At 36.4% G+C, this 21,225-nt stretch overlaps 1 protein-coding gene across 1 annotated transcript in view; it reads left to right on the top strand.

Moving 5' to 3' along the window:
• The window catches only part of EPHA6 (EPH receptor A6), a 1,252,883-nt gene that overhangs the window by 1,212,040 nt on the left and 19,618 nt on the right, over positions 1-21,225 (top strand). The window contains 1 exon segment of the mRNA XM_027835345.1: positions 4,555-4,704. Within this exon segment, the coding sequence (XP_027691146.1) occupies positions 4,555-4,704 (150 nt within the window).

Genomic DNA, 21,225 nt, shown 5'->3' with positions numbered 1-21,225 from the left:
ACCTCACACTAATATTTACAGATAACCAAACTGTGAGAGGGTTTAGGTGCTTTTAGTGATTGGCGTAATACTGCTCCTCCAATTCCTGTTTGATAATCAACATGTAGTACTCCTTTACCCAAGAAATTGGAATGTAGCTGATCTGTATGCCTACAGGACAGGACAGAGGGTCTCAATGTATTCTGATTCAAGGACAAAAGGGGCTATAACTATATGTCTGAAAAGAAAGCCTCCTTCTCTTACCCAAAATAAGAGGGACAATGCCAAAATCTTATAAGAAGAAGTAAACAAACACACAGAGGACAATGCAACAAAGAGAAGAAGGGAAAGGACAAAAAGCTGACCATTCTGGAAGTCTACCTAACACCACCACTACTGCTGCCCTGACCAGAAACAGAATGCTAAGCAAAGACTGTATCTGAACAACATGGAAGCTGTCCCTGTTGCCAAGAATGAAATCTGATCCTCCTGCTTCCCCAACCTTTTGATAACTCTAAAAAGAAGATGGGAGGAGGAGAAGGAGGAGGAAGAGGAAGAAGCAGAGAAGGAGAAAGAGGAGAAGGAGGAGGAGGAGGAAGAAGAGGAGGAGGAGAAAAGACAAAAAGAAAGAAAGAAGGAGGGAGGGAGAAAGAAAAGAAGGGAGGAAGGAAGAAAAGAAAAGAAAGGAAGAAAGGAAGGGAAGGAAAAAAGAAATGTTGTTTTCGAAGAGGACCAAAATGACATCACTATGCTAGAGTCAAGTTTTAGTGTGTATGATTGGGCTGATCAGACCAAAACAAGCTCGGAATGTTCTACCCACAGGTCAGACTCAAAGAGTCAGTATGAACCTTTGCAGTGGATTCTCTAAGTTTGCATATCTTGCATTTCTCTTGAGCTATTTCAATTCTGCTTTGCTCAAAGAGCACAGCACCTTTTCTGACATGGGCACACCATGCTGAGCAGTCAGTCCTGTGCCATTGTTTCTCTCCCATGTCACACAATCAATTCCAAAGTTCTTAAGAGAGACCTTGAGAGTGTCTTTGTATTGCTTCTCGGACCACCATGTGAACTCTTGCCCTGTGTGAGTAGTGAAATAATAATAGTAAATAGTAAATAAAATAGTAAAATAATAATAATAATAAAATAGTCTTTTTGGCAAGTGTACATTTTGCATTCGAACAACATGGCCAACCCATCAGAGTTGCACTCTCTGAAGCAGAGTTTGAATGCTTGGTAGTTTAGTTCAAGAAAGGACCTCAGTGTCTGGTATCTTATCTGCAATGTGATCTTCAGAATCTTCCTAAGATAATTCAAATGGAAGTGATTCAGTTTCCTGGCATGGTGCTGGTACACTGTCCAGTTTTCACAGGTATACAACAATGAGGTCAGCACAACGGCTCTGTAGACCTTCAGTTTGGTAGTCAGCCTAATACCTCTTCTCTCCCATACTTTCCTTCAGAGCCTCCCAAACACTGAGCTAGCTCTGACAATGCATGCATCAACCTTATTATCAATGTGTACATTCTTGGAAAGTATACTGCCAAGGTAAGTGAACTTATCCACAGCATTCAAAACTTCTCCACTTGCTGCCTGGTAGGAAGGAAGGAAGGAAGGAAGGAAGGAAGGAAGGAAGGAAGGAAGGAAGAAAAATCATTTGTCTAAAAGATTTTTTGATGCATATTACTATTGCTAAAACAGACAATAGGTAAATCGGGAATATCCTGGATATAGAATAAGACAACAGCTCTCTGGTAGGAGGAGGTTTGATAAGTGAGTGGAGGCAGCCCTGTCTGAAGCAATGCCCTTAGACAATTTCCATTCCCATTGTCTCTCCCAGCAGCAAGATTAAAAGAATTCTACTTAGTAGTAGAGTGAGGGTATTGACTACGTGGAAAGTCACCTCTGTGGAAATAGCAGAAACTGGGATCTGTAAAAATTATGCTGGCCTACACTAAAGTGAGAGGAAGAGAGAGGGACTAGCTAGTTCTCCTCCCCATACCCCCAACCACTGTTAGAAAAGGGGGAGGGGAACAGAACCGAGTTGCATACACTTTATTCTATGCCTTCAGTGTGGCTCCATTTTGTTAGGATCAAAATCTTTTCATAAATCAGTGTTCATAGATCCAAACATATTCAACAATTCAATTTAGTTTACTCCAACTCAAGAAACATTCATTCACCTCTTAGTATGAGCTAGGCATTGGGATACAAAGACAAAAATTAAAGTCTTTCTCCTCAAGCAGATTACACCCTATTTTACACCCTTTTCGAATACAAATATCACTCCTATGTCCATGAAAGAAAATTCAGCTGTATAGAAGTCCATACCAATCTGATTACATTTTTAAAACAAATCCCACTCCAATCTTGAGATAAGAATATATCCTAAAATGAACTTTCTTTACCTACCATGGCTGAGTACTCTGAATTTTAGTTTTCACTATGTATTTGCCTAATGCTTCTGATCTTGCAAATAGGGATTACTTCATTGTTTGTATTTGTACTTCTTATCACATAGTAGACATTTATTTAATACTTGTTGATTAATTTATTCTGTACTGATTTGTATAGGCAACACATTTTAGACACTTTAATCAAATTGCAGCTTTACTCTTATAAGTGATTATAAGATATCCCAATATATGTTGGGATGTTAAAGATTATAATAATGAAACCATTAACTCTTCATAGAACTTTTAATTGGGGACTGAGTCTCAATGAAATTAACATTGGGAAAGGATCAGCAGACATAGCTTCATATCCCAAGTGTGCCATTGTTTTGCTATCTGACCTTGGGCAAATCATTTCAATTCTTGGAATTTCAATTGCTCCATCTGGACAATGATGGGGTTCAACTAAATGGTCTCTAAGGTACCTTCCAGTTTGAATGTTCTATGCTTTTCACTTTATATGCAAATCCTTGCAATACTAGTACTATAGAACTAGTACGTAGTAAATGACTAATAAATGTGTGTTTAATTAACTCCCAATTTTGCCTTGCAGTTCATTATTTTTCCTATTGAATATTAATCACTTTTCCCCACTAATAATAATAACTAGTTAGCTAGCACCTATGTTATGCTTTAAAGTTTACAAAGTGCTCTACAAATATTGTCTCATTTTATCTTCACAACAACCTTCAGAAGTAGATGCCATTATTATCCTCATTTTACAGATGAGGAAACTGAGTCTCATTGAGACTCAGTTCAGTGACTTACCCAGGATCACACAACCAGTACATATTATAAGAACAGATTTAAAGTCAGTTTTTTTTCCTTCCTAGAAGCCTAGAACTCTATCCACTACACCACCTAGCTGCTAATAGATCATTAAAAAGTAGCAATTGTGTATTTGATTTACAGTCTCACTACTAACATACTTGACTCTTTCTCCAAGGCAGGAATGTTTTTCCCCTTCTGATTTTCAATATACTGTGTACAAAGAACTTAACAAAAGTAGATTTCCAAACAATGATGATGATGATTGTGATGCTGATAGTAATAGCCAACCGCAAAGGTTGCTCGTCAAAATCTACCTCTGCTATGGATTCTGACTGTCGAAAATTATTTTATTTAACTATAAATCAATTGCAGGGTCCTGAAAAGTTGTTGCTATTGGCATTCACAAACCTGCTGACTGTTCTCTTCTGCCATCTAGGGGAACTATAAAGCATGGTTCAATATAACTTGCTTAAAAAAAAAATCCTGTATCCCACTGGGGAGATTGGGAAGGTTTCAAAAATGTCAAACGAAATGAACAAATGATTCTATTCTTGCTATTGTCATTGCAAGGAATTTCTATAATGTTCTTAACAAAATGATGTGAATGTTGTTAAAAATTAAATATAATACATAAAATATTATTTAGATCTTCTAAAGCCAAACTACTGAAGAATTAGAAAATAGCTAAACTATATAGGTTGAATTTTAATTTTCTCTTTTCAATGAGCTTAGCTATTAGAATGAAAGCTTAAAAAACAAAAGTATTAAGTAATTTAAAGTGCTCTTACATAAAAACTGTCTATTTTAGATGCATTTGTACCATGTCAAGGAATTTATAGGAAAAGATTAAGAGATAACTGAAGTGACTACAGATGGAAAGAAAAGGAAAGAAATTTAGTTCTACTCTGTTTAACCCTGAAATAGCAAAGTACTTCTCAATTCTCAAAATTTAGCCACTTACCTCAGCTGGAGGTTTTATTATTATTATTATTATTGTTTACAAATGTAATGAAATGTTTAATAACTATAAAGTTTGGTCTTAATGTTCCAAATCTGGAAGGCAAAAGTGTTCTTTTATTTATGTGAATCTAAAATAACATACAATATCTCTAATGAATGAAATGTTTTCTCTGAAATGTGACAATGCTGTTTCACTGAATAAACACCTTAGGGAAAGTCACTTAACAGTTTAAAAATATTCCATTTTCTTTCTATTTTCCATTTAAATTGCCAAGTTGTTATTGAGTGTTCAGAATTTTTTTTGTCAGAAAGATCTTTGATGATAGTAATCTCAAGTTTGAAATGGAGCTGGAGTTTTCTACTGTGAGTCAACATCTACAACATATTTTTCCAGGGTGGAAAAATCCCCATAAGATGGACAGCCCCAGAAGCTATTGCCTACAGGAAGTTCTCATCAGCTAGTGATGCATGGAGCTATGGCATTGTCATGTGGGAGGTGATGTCCTATGGAGAAAGACCTTACTGGGAAATGTCCAACCAAGATGTAAGTGCTTCAGATATGTAAGCTTAAGTTACCTCATCAATTTAAAGTTTTTTGTCATTAAGGTAGAGGGGTTAGTATCTCTCTTCTCTAAGATCATCTGTTATGATAGGACTCAGTCCCAAGTTCCGTCAGTAGGATAATTTGAGTAGGGTAGTAATATTCTGTTCATTGCTATGGATTTGTGCCTTGTTTCAAGTGGGTGCCTTTTTTCTAGATCTGTGAATCCTACCTGAGTTATCCTAATCCCAAATAATTATACTATATGATACCATGAATTACATACAACTAAAAATGAAAGAAAAAATAAATGCTTATTTTTCATTCATATTTCATTCAAGGGTGACTTTTAAAGTTTTACTGAAAAGAAAATAAGTTTTATTTAAAAACACTGCATAGAACTTTCCCTCAAAGAAAACAATGACTTCTAATAGGCAATGTTTTGATACATAATAATAATTTTATATATAATACTAACATTAATATCATATTATGATGGTTACACATATGGATCCTTTAATCTACTTTATTTTAATCTAATACAATATCCCTATAAGACAAAGAATTACCATAGGATCATGAATTTTGTCCTAGGAGGGACCTGAGAGGTCATCTAGTACAATCCCCTCATTTTGTGGTGAGGAAAATGAAACTCCAAGAAGGGAAATAATTCGCAGAACTGATATCTGAATCAAGGTCTTCTCACCCTAAAGTTAGTCCTCTTGTCATTACCTTGATTTACTATTGGATCGATATGTCAAGAAACTGTGATTTCATGGGGGCGGGGGGAATCTTAGGCACAAAACTAGTAAAGAGCACATTCCAATGGAGATTTTCCTGACTTCAGGTCTAATTCCCCATCCACTATACCAAGCCGCTTCTCATTGTGGATGATGAAACTGAGATGCAGTTTATTCATTCAACATTCAACTAATATCCAATGAGTGAATAAAAAATCATTTACTGCATTTAACACTTATTATCTGCCAAGCACTGTGCCAAGCCCCAGCATAGATTTACAAAAACAAAAATAGCCCCTTCCCACAAGAGGCTTACATTCTAACTGGGGAGATGACACATCTAAAGAAGTGGTAGCCAAGGAGGGCAGTTTGGGTCCAAAGAGGCTAAAAGACTTACACAGGCAATAAATTTCAGTGCTGAGACTCAAACTTACCTTTGTACCCTTGGCACTTTGCTACACTTTGCCCTAACTACTGCCACATTATGCTAAACATTGAGGGAGGTACAAAAACTTAGATAAACCATGATTCCTGCTGTCATGGAGCTTAGGATCTATTAGGGAGATAAGTTGCAAACCACGCTACCAAAAAGCAGTGTGGTATACTGTAATTCATAACAATAACCACAACACTGAGACATAAACTTTTCAGAACAAAAGATGTTGCCATACTGGACATTAGTAACCTCTAAACAACACAGAATTCAAACTTTCAAAAATAGACACCTAACTAAAGAAATTAAAACTCTATGGGTACAGGACAAGATACATTTCTTTCCTGTTTTCCTTTTTACTGTTGAAGTTGTGCCAAAGATGTAGTCAATCAATCTACAGAATATAAGCTTACATCCCAATACTCTTACTCAGTTTTAAAGATCAAAAATTATATCTATCTATGTAATAGTCTGTAGAGCATTAAATACCAATAAGATAAAATAAAATAAAATAACAGCAGAATGATAGCTTGTCCTTAGATGCTTCCCCTCATCCCTCTTGAAAAGTCTGGGAGGGCAGCTAGATGGCACAGTGGATAGAGCACTGGCTCTGGAGTCAGGAGTACATGAGTTCAAATCCAGCCTCAGACACACAACACTTACTAGCTGTGTGACCCTGGCAAGTCACTTAACCCCATTGCCTAGCCAAAAAAATTAAAAAAAAAAAAAGAAAAGGCCTCCTTTTATGTTGAATCCTCCCATCAGACTGTAAGTTGTTTGAGGACAAAGGACTGTCTTTTTCATATTTGTGCACAGTGCCTGACACATAGTAAGCGCTTAATAAATGTTTATTGACTGGCTGATTAAGTCTACTATAAAAAAAAAAAAGATGAGAATGAGATGATAGTGAACAACAACTGATCAACTGATATTTATGTGGTGTTTAAAATTTTTCAAAGCACTTTACTTATTTTATCTTATTTGAGCATCTAAACAAAGCTGTGAGGGACCACAAGCTTTATAATCCCATTTTATAGTTAAGGCAAGTGAGGCGCCAAGAGGTTAAAAGAGTTTACCTAAGATCACACAGGTTTCTACTGGAATTCCTCCAATTCTGATCCCAGAGTAGAAAGTATTCTTTCCACAATCTCCTAAAACACTACACAGTTCACTTGCCTACTCAGAGTCAATTCAGAGATAATTCCATAGAGGGTATTTTCTGAACCTGAGTGGGATTCAGACAGATAAGGATAGAAGTCAAGGATCATTCAACTTCATTATTTGATATTGCCACCCTCTCTCGGACTACCTTACATTCAAAGGATATCTATCTTACATGTACATTGTTATTTGTTTTTTACTCCATTCAAATGTAACCTCCTTGAGGGTAAGGGCTTCTTTTTATTTTTATTTTTTGCCTTTCCTTGGGTCCCTCAACACTTAGCATAGTGCTTGTTGACTTACTGGTTTACTGATTTATTGACTGACTGTCCAAATGATTGACTGTATTTCCAGTGTGTCCATGAGGATGAAATAGGGAGCAGATCCCAAACAGGATTCAGGCTCTTGGCTTTTCATAGTCCTTGCTAGGGGCACCAAAATATATTCAAGCCTGGATCTGAAAATTGTCCATAAACAATCCAGTATCACAACAAAAATTTTAGGTCTTTGAAATGAGATGAGGCTATAAGAAAAAAAAAAGTTACCACCTTGGAGAAATCTAGTCTTTGCATTTGTGGTAAGGAAAGCCAAAATTCTATTTAGCTTAATGTATTAGAAGGTAGTATATCTGTGACAGATCCTGTAATCAGAATTCATGTTTGGAAATAGAAATGGCTTAATCAAAATTTCCCCAGCTGCTGTGTCCAAACACTAGCTATTTTATATCCATCCCTGCTTTATTTGTTTGCATAGCTATGTTTTGCCTTATATGACTTTTTCTTTTTGATCTTATATAAAGTAGAGGAATATTTTAAGAAATGAACATTCAACCATATTGTTTGGATATTGAATGTTTTATTCTTTCACTATGCTTTGGCCAATTTTAAAAAGTAAAATATAAATTAAAGTGTTTTGAGCCGTGAAATAAGTTAGGGAAATTCCAGATACTTTTATAGACATTAATCTATTCTGAAGAACAGCACACATATCTGAGTTTGTAGAATTTGTTTTAGAGAAAGGTCATTGATATTGTCTATTAGGAAAGGGAAATGGAGTGGGGGCGGGGGGAATCTTCATGTATAGAACCTAAAGCATAAAAGGCTTAACACCAGGAAGGAAGCAAGGCAGGAGTTATTGTTCCCATTTTATTGATGAGGGAATAGGCACAGAAAGGTTGAAGTAAATTAATTCAGGATCACACAGGTACTCAGGAGTGGAACCAAGTAGAGCTTATAATCAGTAATGTTCACCCACAGAGAAGTGGTAACAACAATAACAACAAAAACAGCCTCCTCTGAAAGAATGGAAGCTTTCTGAGGGCAGAGACTGGTATCCCCAGGCCCTAGCCTGTTTGTCACATAGTAAGTGATTACTAAATGTTTGTTGATTGATTGAGTTAGAGAGTTAGTGATTAACTGCCTGGCCTAGGTAGGAACACAAATAGGGAGAGGAGGGAATTTAATAATTTTAATTAATTATTCAGATAACTAGGTAAGCTTAGCTGTTCCTATGCTGCTAAAGGACCACAAGTGCTATCAATGCCCTTCAAATCTGTGTACAGTGGGGAATGCCCAATTATGACTTTATAGTCAGGATTTTTGTTGTTTAGTCATTTTTCAGTTGTGTCCAACTCTTCATGACTGCATTTGGGGTTTTCTTGGCAAAAATACTGGAGTGGTTTGCCATTTCCTTCTCCAGTTCATTTTTTAGGTGAGGAAACTGAGGCAAAGAGGGTTAAGTGACTTGCCCAGTGTCACACAGCTAGTACGTCTCTGAGGCTGATTTGAACTCATGTGGATGAGTCATCCTGACTCCAGGCCTCGCACTCTATCCACTGTTCCATCTAACTGCCCTGTGGTCAGGTTGAGAATCCTTTTTCTCACTTCTGGTTCACTGGTATCTACAATGAACTATATAAATACACATTTTTAAAGGGACTTTCAAACACTGCTCTATCAAATGATACTAAGACATTAATATTACAAATAATCATTTTTTATAAAACTTTTCTAATCTTACTAAAAAAATGATTTTCAATATAGACTGCACAGCTTACATGATACAGAATCATTTTGAGTGTCTCATCTTAGTATTTTACTTAGACTTCATGGCATCAAAAGAGAAGCATGATTTTTTTCTTATTATTAATAATAGCCAGCATTTATATTTAGGGTTGCAATCTGCTTTACAAATATTATCTCGGGGCAGAGCCAAGATGGTGGAATAAAAGCAATGACTTGCTTGAGCTCTCCCCAAATCCCTCCAAATACCTGTAAAAAATCACTCTAAACAAATTCTAGAAGAGCAGAACTCACAAAAAGACAGAATGAAATAAATTTCCAGCCCAAGACAAACTGAAAAATCTACAGGAAATGTCTGTTGCACCGGGTTAGGAGAGGAGCACAGTTCAGTGTGGGCTGCACCAGCAAAGACATGGCCCCAGCAAACCTGGAGCAGCCCTCAGGGGACTGAATCATGGGGCAGCTGTGGTGGTTTCCAGACTTCTCCACCTACAAACACCAAAGACAACTTAGAAGGTCAGTGGGAAAGGTCTGTCAGACCTGGGTAAGAGAGGGGCACAGTCCAGTCCCAGCCCTGGCACAGCCCTGGGGAAGCAGTGGTGGCTGTTTCTGGAGCTCTTGGCCCACAGATGGTGGAAGTATCAACTGATCAGATGGGGATTGTAGGGATCTCTTTGCTGCCACTGAGGCAGGATTCTCTTGCTTTGCCCATGCTTGGATCTGGGTCACAGCTCTAGATGGTGCTCCTGGGGTGAGGAGGAGCGTTGGCATGGTAGAGCTTGTGGCAGCAGAGGGAATCCTCCTCAGAGCTCCAAAACAGAAAAGAGTTCTTGTGGTCACTCATAAACCAGAGAACAAGCCAGGAAAGGAGTAAACATCTCTCCTTTGATCATACCACCTTGGAAGAACTGAAAATTTACAGGTCCCTAGAAGTCCCTCTGAAAACAGCTTATAAAACCCCCAAAACTTGGGACAGTACATCCTCCACACTGGAAGCAGACCCCTACCTTAACAAAGAGTTTAAAAGTCAAGGCTGGGAACATGAACAAATAGCATAAAAAAAACTCAAATGGTGGAATCTTACTTTGGTGACAAAGAAGATCAAAACATACAACCAGAAGACAAAGTCAAAGCTCTTACATCCAAAACCTCCAAGAAAAATATGAATTGGTCTCAGGCCATGGAAGAACTCAGAAAGGATTTTGAAAAGGAAGTAAGAGAAGTAGAGGAAAAATTGGGAAGAGAAATGACAGTGACGCAAGAAAATCATGAAAAACAAATCAACAGCTTGCTAAAGAAGACCCAAGAAAATGCTGAAGAAAATAACATCTTAAAAAATGGACTAACCTAAATGGCAAGAGAGGTCCAAAAAGCCAAGGAGGAGAAAAATGCCTTAAAAAACAGAATTGGCCAAACAGAAAAGGAGGTCCAAAAGCTCACTGAAGAAAATAATTCCTTAAAAATTAGAATGGAGCAAATGGACTCTTTGAGAAATCAAGAAATTAGAAAACAAAACTGAAAGAATGAAAAAATAGAAGACAATGTGAAATATCTTATTGGAAAAACAACTTATCTGGAAAATAGATCCAGGAGAGAAAGATAACTCCCTAAAACTATAAATTCCTGAATAGCTATTAAAATCTGTATTGGTAGAAAGAGTTTTCTCTTCAGAATTCTCTATACCAATAAAATCACATTATCTGCTTCCTCTCATCCTGCTAAAAAGAAAATCTCAATAACCCTGAAGTATTTTAGGGTTTTTTTTTACATGTATGCCCTTTCAAAATTATAATTAATTGCCTAAGTGACATATCATACATATGATAATGTCAAGGATTTAGTTTGCAAAAATCAATCTCAAATTTAATAGATAATCCTTAGAGAGCTGCATCCATCTCAGAAAAATGACTTGTCAATGGTCATGGATCAAGAAGGAGTCAGAGGCAGAATTCAAACCATGTAGTTAGCTGACTCCAATTCCAGCAATCTATGTTGCTTTTCGTGTACTATGACATAAATGATATACATAGACCCTCATGGACAGGAGGGTCTTATACTATCTCTCAAGAAAGACAATTATTAAACTTTCAGTTTGGGCATCAGGGTTTGGTTTATTGTTTTATTGATTCTAGACTTAAGAAATATAGACTAAGTTTAAAAGTGTGTAATGCCTACATTCTTTTTTTTTCTGGAGAGCCAGATTTTAAACCATTTACCAGCACAGAAACTACATTCCTTTCCATAAGGTGATGTTGATGGCCCCTCGAACAGCAACTACATGAGGTATTATACCTAACAGAGTGCAATTAAGCCAAAAAAGAACAGCAGGCAACATTAAACAGTAAAATCCCAAGATAGCTAATGTCCAAGAAAGAACCAGCACTGCTAGAATAAGAAGAGATTTAGTTCAAGTTAATAATCTGGATGCAAGACCTGAGTCTTGTGTTTTCCTGACCTAATATTATTATAAAGTTATTTAATTTGAAGCTATTTCAAGTACTGTCTGCATCCTAGTACAGCTTCATTTAGGCACATGTTGCTTAGCTATTTCTATTTCCCAGAAACTAAATTCATTTTTGAAGGTGACTAGGAAAAAAAAAAACCTTCTACCTCAATTTCTTTCTCCTCTTCTTTCAGGTTCTTTCTGACAACAATACAAGACTTACTTTCACTCATTTTCTCAGACTCATTTCAGAACAGAATGAGAACTTGTATTTGGGGTTTTCTTTTCTAAGGATTTTAGGGGGACCTGAATTTATTCCCTTCCTCAAGCATGAAAAATGGGGGGGGGGAACTTTTACATTTCATTACATTTCCTGCTTGTCTCAATTCTGCAACCTTTCTTGAGTATGGGTCAGTGCTTGAGCTGACAGTGTAGGACATGTAAAATCCATTTACACAGACAAGAATGAAGTAGGATTTTATGATTCAGAGAGTCCAGCTATTACAAATTTGGCACTGTTTTTATATATTTTTCAAACTTCAATTGATTAGAAAATATTGCCTTGAAACAATCATTTAAAATACAAATAATTGTTAACCATGATCATCATCATTAATTATAATTTCTATATGACCAAGGAAGCATGTGTCTTAGTTTTACTATCAAAGCAGTTACTAAAAAGACCTACTCCTCACCATGTCTCCCAACTCATTCTACTATTAGTATTATAAAGACAAATAAAATTTTAATTAAGTACAATGTAATTAAACTATCAGGGTAACTAAGTGGTCCAGTGGATTAAGTGTCAGACCTGAAGTCAGAAAGACTCATCTTCATGAGTTCAAATTTGGCCTCAGACACTTATTAGCTGTGTATACCTGGACAAATTTGGGCAAGTCACTTAACCCTGTTTGCCTGAGTTTCCTCATCTGTAAAATGAGCTGGAGAAGGAAATGGCAAACCACTCCAGAATCTTTGCCAAGAAAACCCCAAATAAGATCACAAAGAGTCAGATACAACTAAATGACTGAACAACAACAACAACAACAACAACAACAAAATAATTAAACTATCACTTTAAGTCCTTCTCCTATAGCAGCTGGAATAATAAGAAGAATGAGAACATTATGCAATCGATCAGCACTATAAACAAAGTAGAGGAATACTATTTACCACATTTTTTTTTTTTTTGCTTTATGGTGAGGCAGTTGGGGTTAAGTGACTTGCCCAGGGTCACATAGCTAGTAAGTGTTAAGTGTCTGAGGCCAGATTTGAACTCAGGTCCTCCTGACTCCAAGGCCAGAGTTCTATCCACTTCACCACCTAGCTGCCCCTTATTTACCACGTTTCAAAAGCTAATTATTGAATTATATGGGAAATTGGATGAGATGATTTTTCAATATTTTCAGGAATTTATTCTTTCTCTCAAATAGGAGAAATTTTTAATAACATTTTCTCACATTTGCAAACATAATTTTCTAACTCAGATGGTCCTTTTCAATTCTATTATCTTTTGAATCTTTGCTAATACAGTACTCATTTTTAACAAGCATTTATTAAGCATATACTGTGTTCAAGTCACTGTGCTTGGCACTAAGTTAGTAGTCAGTCAATAAACATTTATGAAGCACCTACTATGTTCCAGGCACTGTGCTAAGCATTGAGTATACAAATACGGGTGAAAGACATTCCCTGCCCTCAAGGAGTTCATAATCTAACAAGGGAGATAAATTGTTCAATCATTTCAATCATATCCAACTCTTCATGACACCATTTGAGATTTTCTTGGCAAATTTACTGGAGTGGTTTGCCATTTCCTTCTCTGGCTCAATTTACAAATGAGGAGAACTCCTCATGGTGATGGACTTATACCTTTATATGCCCTTTGAAGAGTAGGTGTTCCTGTAGGGTGGCAATGCAATTATTTAAGGCTATAAGTTGTAGAGAAGATAGCAATCTGCATTGGTAGAGAATTCTCCAAATTGGAAACTCCCATCACTGATGAAATTACCATTATTGGAGAGGAGGCGAAGCCAGATGAGAAGTTGCTCACCCCAACCCACCACTAGGCAACTTCCTATATTAACTCTATTGTTTCTAGCTACTGAAGGATTGCTTCAGTACTCTCTAATTTTGGGACCCTGGGACAAAGCACAGATCACCCTAACCTAATTGCTGTTCTGAAGAATAATAGCATTAAGTTACATAGCACACAGTGGTTATAATATAAAGTACTGTACACACACAAAAGCTCATTTGCAGTCCCATTTATACATGGGTAAACAGGGCATGGAGAAGAGGGAAGGTGTTGAGATCTATCTTAAATTTTTTCTTCTGACTAGAATTTACCTCAACCTTGGGGAGAAAATTGAGTCCCCATTCCTTAAGAATTTCCAAGTAATTATTATCTAAAAATAATCTGCAATCTTTATAGTACTCACCTACTTCTATCATTTTCATTAAAACATACTTTCAAATGGGCCTATACCCCTACTTCTTCTTGAATCTGATGTTTCATTGTTAGCCAGACTTTTTATACTGAAATTAATTGTGATGAAGAATGAAAAACAACACACCTGCTCCACCACCACCCCCCACTACACACAATTTTTACTGCATATTTTAGTTAATGTAGTTATATCTTTCAATTTAAACACAAAGAAAGTATATTAGCAGTGCCATTGGGCATTTCCTTTCAAAAAACTAAATTTCCAAGAATAAATAAATACCCACATGAATGTTCAAAAGATGACCTGTGTGATGAAGAGACCTTCTACCTGCATCTATAAAGACACATAGGTTCTTAAATGTATTCAGTAGCTTATGAGAACAAATTTACTATATATGCTTTAACTGAAAATAGTTTCTTCCTAAAATTAAGGGGAAAAAAGAGTGTAAAGACAAGCAAAAAAAATACCCCTTGCTGGGGCACATTTCAGCCCCTGCTGATATTTCATACTTTTCCTTTAGGACATTATTTTAAAAAGTACATGCCTTCCTCCTCTCTCTGTAAACAATACAACAATTATTATAACATGCACAGACATATACTATGCCCATGTTGCCTATGTACCGTCCAGGAATATCTCAGCATCTTTTATTATTTGATGCATCTGGGGCTGCTTTGTTTAATAAAAGGTACACATCACTTGCTCTGATTCCAAAACAGTCAACAAAATTCAAAAATTCATTAGATTCAGCAAGCACAGCATAATCTACCGTGTGTGCCTACTGTGGGTTAGGCTGTTTCTAAGCTGCTAAAGATTGCAGTTAAGATGACAAGTAAGGTTTATCTATAATAAGCAACTTGGTTTTATGTAATCATTTCTGCTGGGAGGCTAATCCCTTCTACCTTTTAATGAAAATTATACCTTTTCACTTTTTTCACTTTGTTTTTAATTTTCTTGTAACATCTTTGAAAAGGAATATCCCCTTATATAGCTTTTACCCAGAGGATGATAGCATTAAAATATCATACAATTCAGTTGTTAAAAAGTATTTCTCAGTTAATTATTACCTTTCTATAACCTTAAAAAAATAGGTCTCCTTTGACCCAACAATAGCACTTCTAGGGCTGTATCCCAAAGAGATCAAACAAATGGGAAAAGGCCCCACATTTACAAAAATATTTATAGCAGCTCTTTTTGTGGTGGCAAAGAATTGGAAATTGAAGGAATGCCCATCAATTAGGGAATGGCTGAACAAGTTGTGGTATATGAATGTAATGGAATACCATTGTACTATAAGAAATGATGAGCAGGCAGACTTCAGAAAAACCCAGAAAGACTTGTATGGACTGATGCTGAGTGAAGTGAGCAGAACCAGGAGAACCTTGTACACAGTAATAGCCACATTGTGCAATGACAAACATTGATAGACTTAGCCTCTCTCAGCAATGCAAGGATCTAAGACATCTCCAAAAATGCTATCCACATCCAAAGAAAGAACTATGGAGTTTGAATGCAGATCTAAGCATACTATCTGCTTTTTTTTCTTCTGTTTTGTTTTGTTTTGTTTCCTTTTTCTGATAGTTCTTCCAATTAGTTCTAATTCTTTCTTACAACATCACTGATGTGAAATTATGTTTATAGAAATGAATATGTATAGCCTATATCAGATTGCATGCTGTCTTGGGGAGGGAGGCAGGGAGCTCTCTCTCCCCAAGGAGGGAGAAAAATTTAAAACTCAAAAGCCTATGGAAGTGATTGTTGATAAATCAAAATAAATTAATAAAAAATTGACAAAACAAGAATGTAAGCTTCTTGAGGGCAGAAGCTGTCTTTCTGCTAGATGCCCTCTAAGATCCTTTCTACCTCTAAATTTGTGATCCTACTCTGAGACAAGGCTTTCTGCTTGTATTTGTATTCCCAGGACTTAGTACCATGCCTGGCACACAGTAAGCACTTAATAAATGCTTGTTGGCTTTTAAAAAAATAGGTTTTCAGGCCAAATATGCAAATTTCTGGTTCCCCTTATAACTGATAAATCAAGAGATACATTATAAAGCAATATTTTCCTAGGAATGGAATAATTATGGGGGAAAACTAAATTGGGCTTTATTCAAACTGCTTCTAATATTTAACTGTCTTGGTACATGGTTTTGTTAGTTGGAGCTTCCATGACTTAGAAAATAAGGCTTACTAGCTGTTTGACTCTGGGCAAGTCACGTGATATCTTTGAGCCTCAGTTTCTTCATCTGCAAAATGAAGGGATTAGACTAGATGTTCTACTGAAGTCCTTTAAAGCTCTCAGTCTCTAATTCTAACATTAAAGAACCACTGCCAACCCCACAGTCTAAGGTACTACACCTAAGTCCTCTTCCAAAAGAGCACCTCTGCTTTGGACCCACATACAAGGTGCAAGTCTCTCATGAAAGGGGAGCTAGGCTCCCTTTCCTAATATTGTCCAGCTCATAAAACACCAAGCCTGATGCCCCAGACAAATTATTTAAAACTTAAGCTTAGGCTCATGTCTAGTGTTTCCCCAAAAGATAGATTTTAAAAGTACTCAATGTATAATTAGATATGGAACAGGTATTTATTTCCTTCACACAAAAGATTCTCACAAGAGCTCATTGACACATCTTAAAATAGGATTCAGTAACATAACTATTGTTACAATCATCTCTTGAGAGGCTAATACTTAAACCTCATCAGAATATAAAGTAGCTTATGTGATTGAAGATGAGGAATTTTATATTTCACCTAAGTTTTGTACTCTACAAACAATTCCTGGTACAGAAATTGCTTGTAAAATGATCAAGGTTGGGTTAATCCTCTTATCTAAGCATAGAGAAGTTAAGTGACTTGTCCAGAGTCACACATCTAGTAACTTTCAAAGACAGGATTCGAAATTAAGTCTCCTGGACTCAAAGCTTAGCCATCTGCCAACAAAGCCATGATGCCTCTGTATTAATTAAGGTTGAATGCTCTGAAAAATTATTCTTGAGCAGTAGTCTTCAAAGATATTTCCAATAGTCCCTATGTTTAAATATTAGATGTTTTCTATACAACATTTTAATAATTGTCCAGGAAATCATATTTGAAGAATTTGAAAATAAGCCAGAATTTCATTTTGCCTGGATATTAAACTAAATCATGGGATGCTTTGCCATCCAAAGAATTCAAGTTGAGGGTGGCAATGGAACAGCATATGGTGAGTGTGAATAGGCTGTAATGCATTACTAATAAATTATCATTCAAGATACTTGATAGGTAGCATAGTATAATGAGTAGAGATCCAGCCATGAAGTGAAAAAAAACTGGGATCAAGTATCCCGCCCTTGCATATATACTATTACTACTAATACTACTATGACCACCACCAACAATAACAGCTAGTATTTATATAGTGCTTTAAGATTTACACAGCATTTTACAAATATTATTTCATTTTATTCTCATAACAACCCTGAGAGGTAGGTGCTATTATTATCACTATTTTACTAATGAAGAAACTGAGCCTGACAGAGGTTAAGTGACTTGGCCAGAGTCACACAGCACGTAAGTTTCTGAGATGGGATTAGAACTCAGGTCTTCCTGACTCTAAGTGTAGCACTTTATTCACTACATAATCTAGCTTCCTATGGAACGTTAGTCAAGTCATTTAACCTCTCATTGCCCCCAAGCTACTAGTTAAAGCCATAAGGTGCAAGATAATTCATAATTTGAGTCAATGAATAGGACCAGAAATTCCCTCCAGTGTAATAAAAGGTGCCATTTATTTTTTTTAAGTCGTATGAAACAATATAAAAATATCATCAAAGAGATATATGACTCAAAAAAGGTAGTGAAACTGGGGGAAACCAAAGGACAACAACAACAACATATCATCAAAAGAAATACAGGAGGTCATTCAGCATGTTGAGTGGACCCCCTATTGAAAATTTATGGAAGAGGATAGACGAGATGAACACAGGATGGGAAGCCATGAGGGCTTGTGATATACACAGTTGGAGAAAATGTCCACATCAATGTGATCATAGAGTTATCAAAGTACTAACACATTAAATTTGGATCCAAGTAAGGATATTGAAGTCCAGCTATCATATTGTCTAAGAGGAGCAGTAGATAGACCTAGAGGCAGGAAGACCTGAATTCAAATTCAGCCTCAGGTACCTACTAGCTGTGTGACTCTGGGTAAGTCACTTAACCTCTGTAAGCCTCAGTTTCTTCATCAGTAAAATAGTGACAATAATAGCATCTACCTAACAGAATTCTTGTGAGGATACCTAAGATAATGTTTGTAAAGCACTTTGCAAATCTTAAAGCACTCTATGAATGCTAGTTATTATTATTATCATTATTTTATCTCCCCTGATAGAAGGTAAATTCTTTGAAGACATCAACTGTTTCATTTTATATCCCTAGCAACTAGCACAGTAGATGGCACATAACAGGCATTTAGCAAATGCTTATTGATTGATTGATTGATTGATTGATTGAAAATGCTTCACAATGGATAACTTCCTTTTCTTACATTTTATAAAAAGTTACCCTTTTGCAACAATTTTGACACGTGTCTTATTCTTCAAAATGTCCTAAGCTTGTGATCACTCCAATTATAAGCCTGGCCAGAAAATTGCTGAAAAGAGTAAATGATGTTTTCAAATGGAACATTCAACAAAGAAAATGTAGGGATCTTGGTCTGGGTAACTTATGCTGGTCACCATGACATTGTATATTATTACTGTTAACCAAAAAGCTACCACTCTATCAGCAACAGAGAGACCCTGTTGATTATATTTCATTATTGCTGCTTGTAAATGTCTAGTCAAATAAACAAATGCTCTCCTTCCTCATCCCTGACTCCTAGCTTCCCTAGCTTCCTGTAAGTCCCAACTAAAATTCCATCTTCTACCTTTCCCAATCCCTCTTAATTCTAATAGCTTCCCTCTGTTAATTACTCTCTATTTTTCCTATATATGGCCTGTTTGTGTATATTTGTTTACATGTTTTCTCCCTAATTTGATTTTAAGCTCCTTGAGGATAAGGACTACCTTTTGTCTCTTTTTGTATCACTAGAACTTAGCACAGGTGCACTGCACATAGTAGGTGCTTAATATATGTTTATTGATTGATTACTTTATGGGCAGATCTGATAGTATTAACTAAAGAAAGGATTTAAAATTATGGGAAATAAATGTATCACTGTTAAAATTTTAAATGTACACAATACTATGGCTTATGTAAAGGGAGTGCAGAATGAAGTAGAAGCTTTTTGTGGTTCTTCTCAGTGAAAGTTCAGTCAAGTCTGTAGTATTTTTTTCTTTATAATTAATGAGTGACTTTCTTCAGAAGACATACTCTGTACCTCATTTTCCTCATCTGTAAGATAAGGATATTATGTCTCTCTTGCCTTTTCTGATAAAGGATGTGGAGAGAATAAAACAACATACAGAAATTCCTTTGAGAAATTCAGAAAGGACTCTCTATTTTGGATTATTATTACACCCATGTAGCAAATACAGATCCAAAGAAAACTCTCCAGAGAAAACCATGTGATTTCTTGTGAGCCAGGAAAAATATTTCTAGTACCTGTTACCTCTCTGGTGTTCTAGGACTCTCCTCACCCTGATTGGATTGTAGATCAGCATGAGCTTTCAGGTATAAGCAGGGTGATGGCAGCAGTCCAAGTCTTAGCTGGCCCAAAGAAAAATGGGAGAACACCATAATAACATGCACTGTCAGAATGAGGGGAAGACAGCAATGAATGAAGAGGAGATGAAAAATATAGAAAGGAAAAGAGATGAGAACTAGGAAAGGCTGCTATAGATTCTATTATAAAAGGACAAAAAATAAATAAATCAGTGCCTCAGGAGAGGTAGAATTTCACTTGGATGACTTTATATGTGGTTTGCACAGAGCCTATTGACTTTGTGCTGACATCTTTACTAGCAAGAGTCACTGAAAATAGTCTTTGGGGACTTCTCTTTAATGCACAAGAATAGATTTTTCTAGCTTTTTTCCCAAACTTGACCTTATTCTTACTGTTCAAAGTGTGGTGGTTTCCCTGTTTTTAGCAGCTATTGGTTTTTCATGCAAACAGGAAGAGCCCTGTCTGTGGGGCCGGAGGACATGGATTCAAATCTTGCTTCTGACATTACTAGAGTGAATTTGAAAGGTATTTAACCTCTGTGAGCACCAGTTTTCCCATCTGTATGATCAGGGGAGTAGATTAGTTGGCCTCTGAAGGCTCCTCCAGCACTAGGACTATTATAATCTTTCCCTTCTAGAATTCATCAGATTCTGTTATTTATCTTACCATTAAAATGATTTTTTTTTATTTCAGACAACAAACACACAGTTTCTATGTGTTTTTTTTTCTTATTGGCTTCTTTTCTGTGCTTATCTTTACTTCAGTTGTTCCAAGAGCTGTAATTTCTGTCAGTGTCTCCATTAAATTAATTCATATTCCCTACTAAGATTTAGCAAACAGTCTTTGAGAATTCCTGTGGCCAAAAAATCCATTACAGTTAACTAGGCAAAGGGCCTCTCTGAACTTAGAAAGCTGGTCCTCAGCCAATAGCCATACAATCAAAGCTGCACCCCAAAGACTTACCAGCTCATGGAACCTGCCAGCCCTGCCATGGAACAGCACAATGAGGCAAAGAAGGATTTCTGTAAAGAGCTCCATGCCCTGAGCACCTACACCTAATACAGTACTTTCAACTCCTTTTGTATTCATTTATTTAGCACCTACCATTTGCAAGGTGTTCTACTAGGGAAGAAAGATACAAAGGTGAGAGAGAGAGAGACAAAGAGACAGAGAGAGAGAGAAAGAGAAAGAAGAGAAAGAGAGAGAGGGAAATCGCTCCTAGGGGAATACAACATGTAAACAGATATATAACTTACTGATCTTTTGAGGAGGGAGAGAAGCACTAACAACCCAGGTTTCAAGAAAGACTGCATATGAAGAGATATCTGACTGAACCTTGAAAGAAATTAAGGGTTCTATGAGACAGAAGTGAGAAGGTTGTGCTTTTTTTTTTTAGTTATGAGAGCAGCCTATGAAAAGGCATGGAAACTGCTGATGCAATGTCATTAGAGAAAAAATAAGCCAGTTGGGTTAGAACATAGAATGTATGAATAGGGAGTAACGTGAAACAAATCTGTAAGTTAGACTAAAGTCAGGTTGTGAAGGGTTTAAATGCCAAACACAAGAGTTTGTATTTTGTCCTAGAGGTTATCAGGAGCCACTGATGATTCTTGAGCAGGAGAAAGACAT

The sequence above is a fragment of the Vombatus ursinus genome, unplaced genomic scaffold, assembly GCF_900497805.2.
Source record: "Vombatus ursinus unplaced genomic scaffold, bare-nosed wombat genome assembly UNPS02014814.1, whole genome shotgun sequence".
In the NCBI taxonomy this organism is placed as follows: Eukaryota; Metazoa; Chordata; class Mammalia; order Diprotodontia; family Vombatidae; genus Vombatus; species Vombatus ursinus.
Note: the sequence above shows the minus strand (reverse complement) of the source record. Positions and strands in the feature narration are given on the sequence as shown.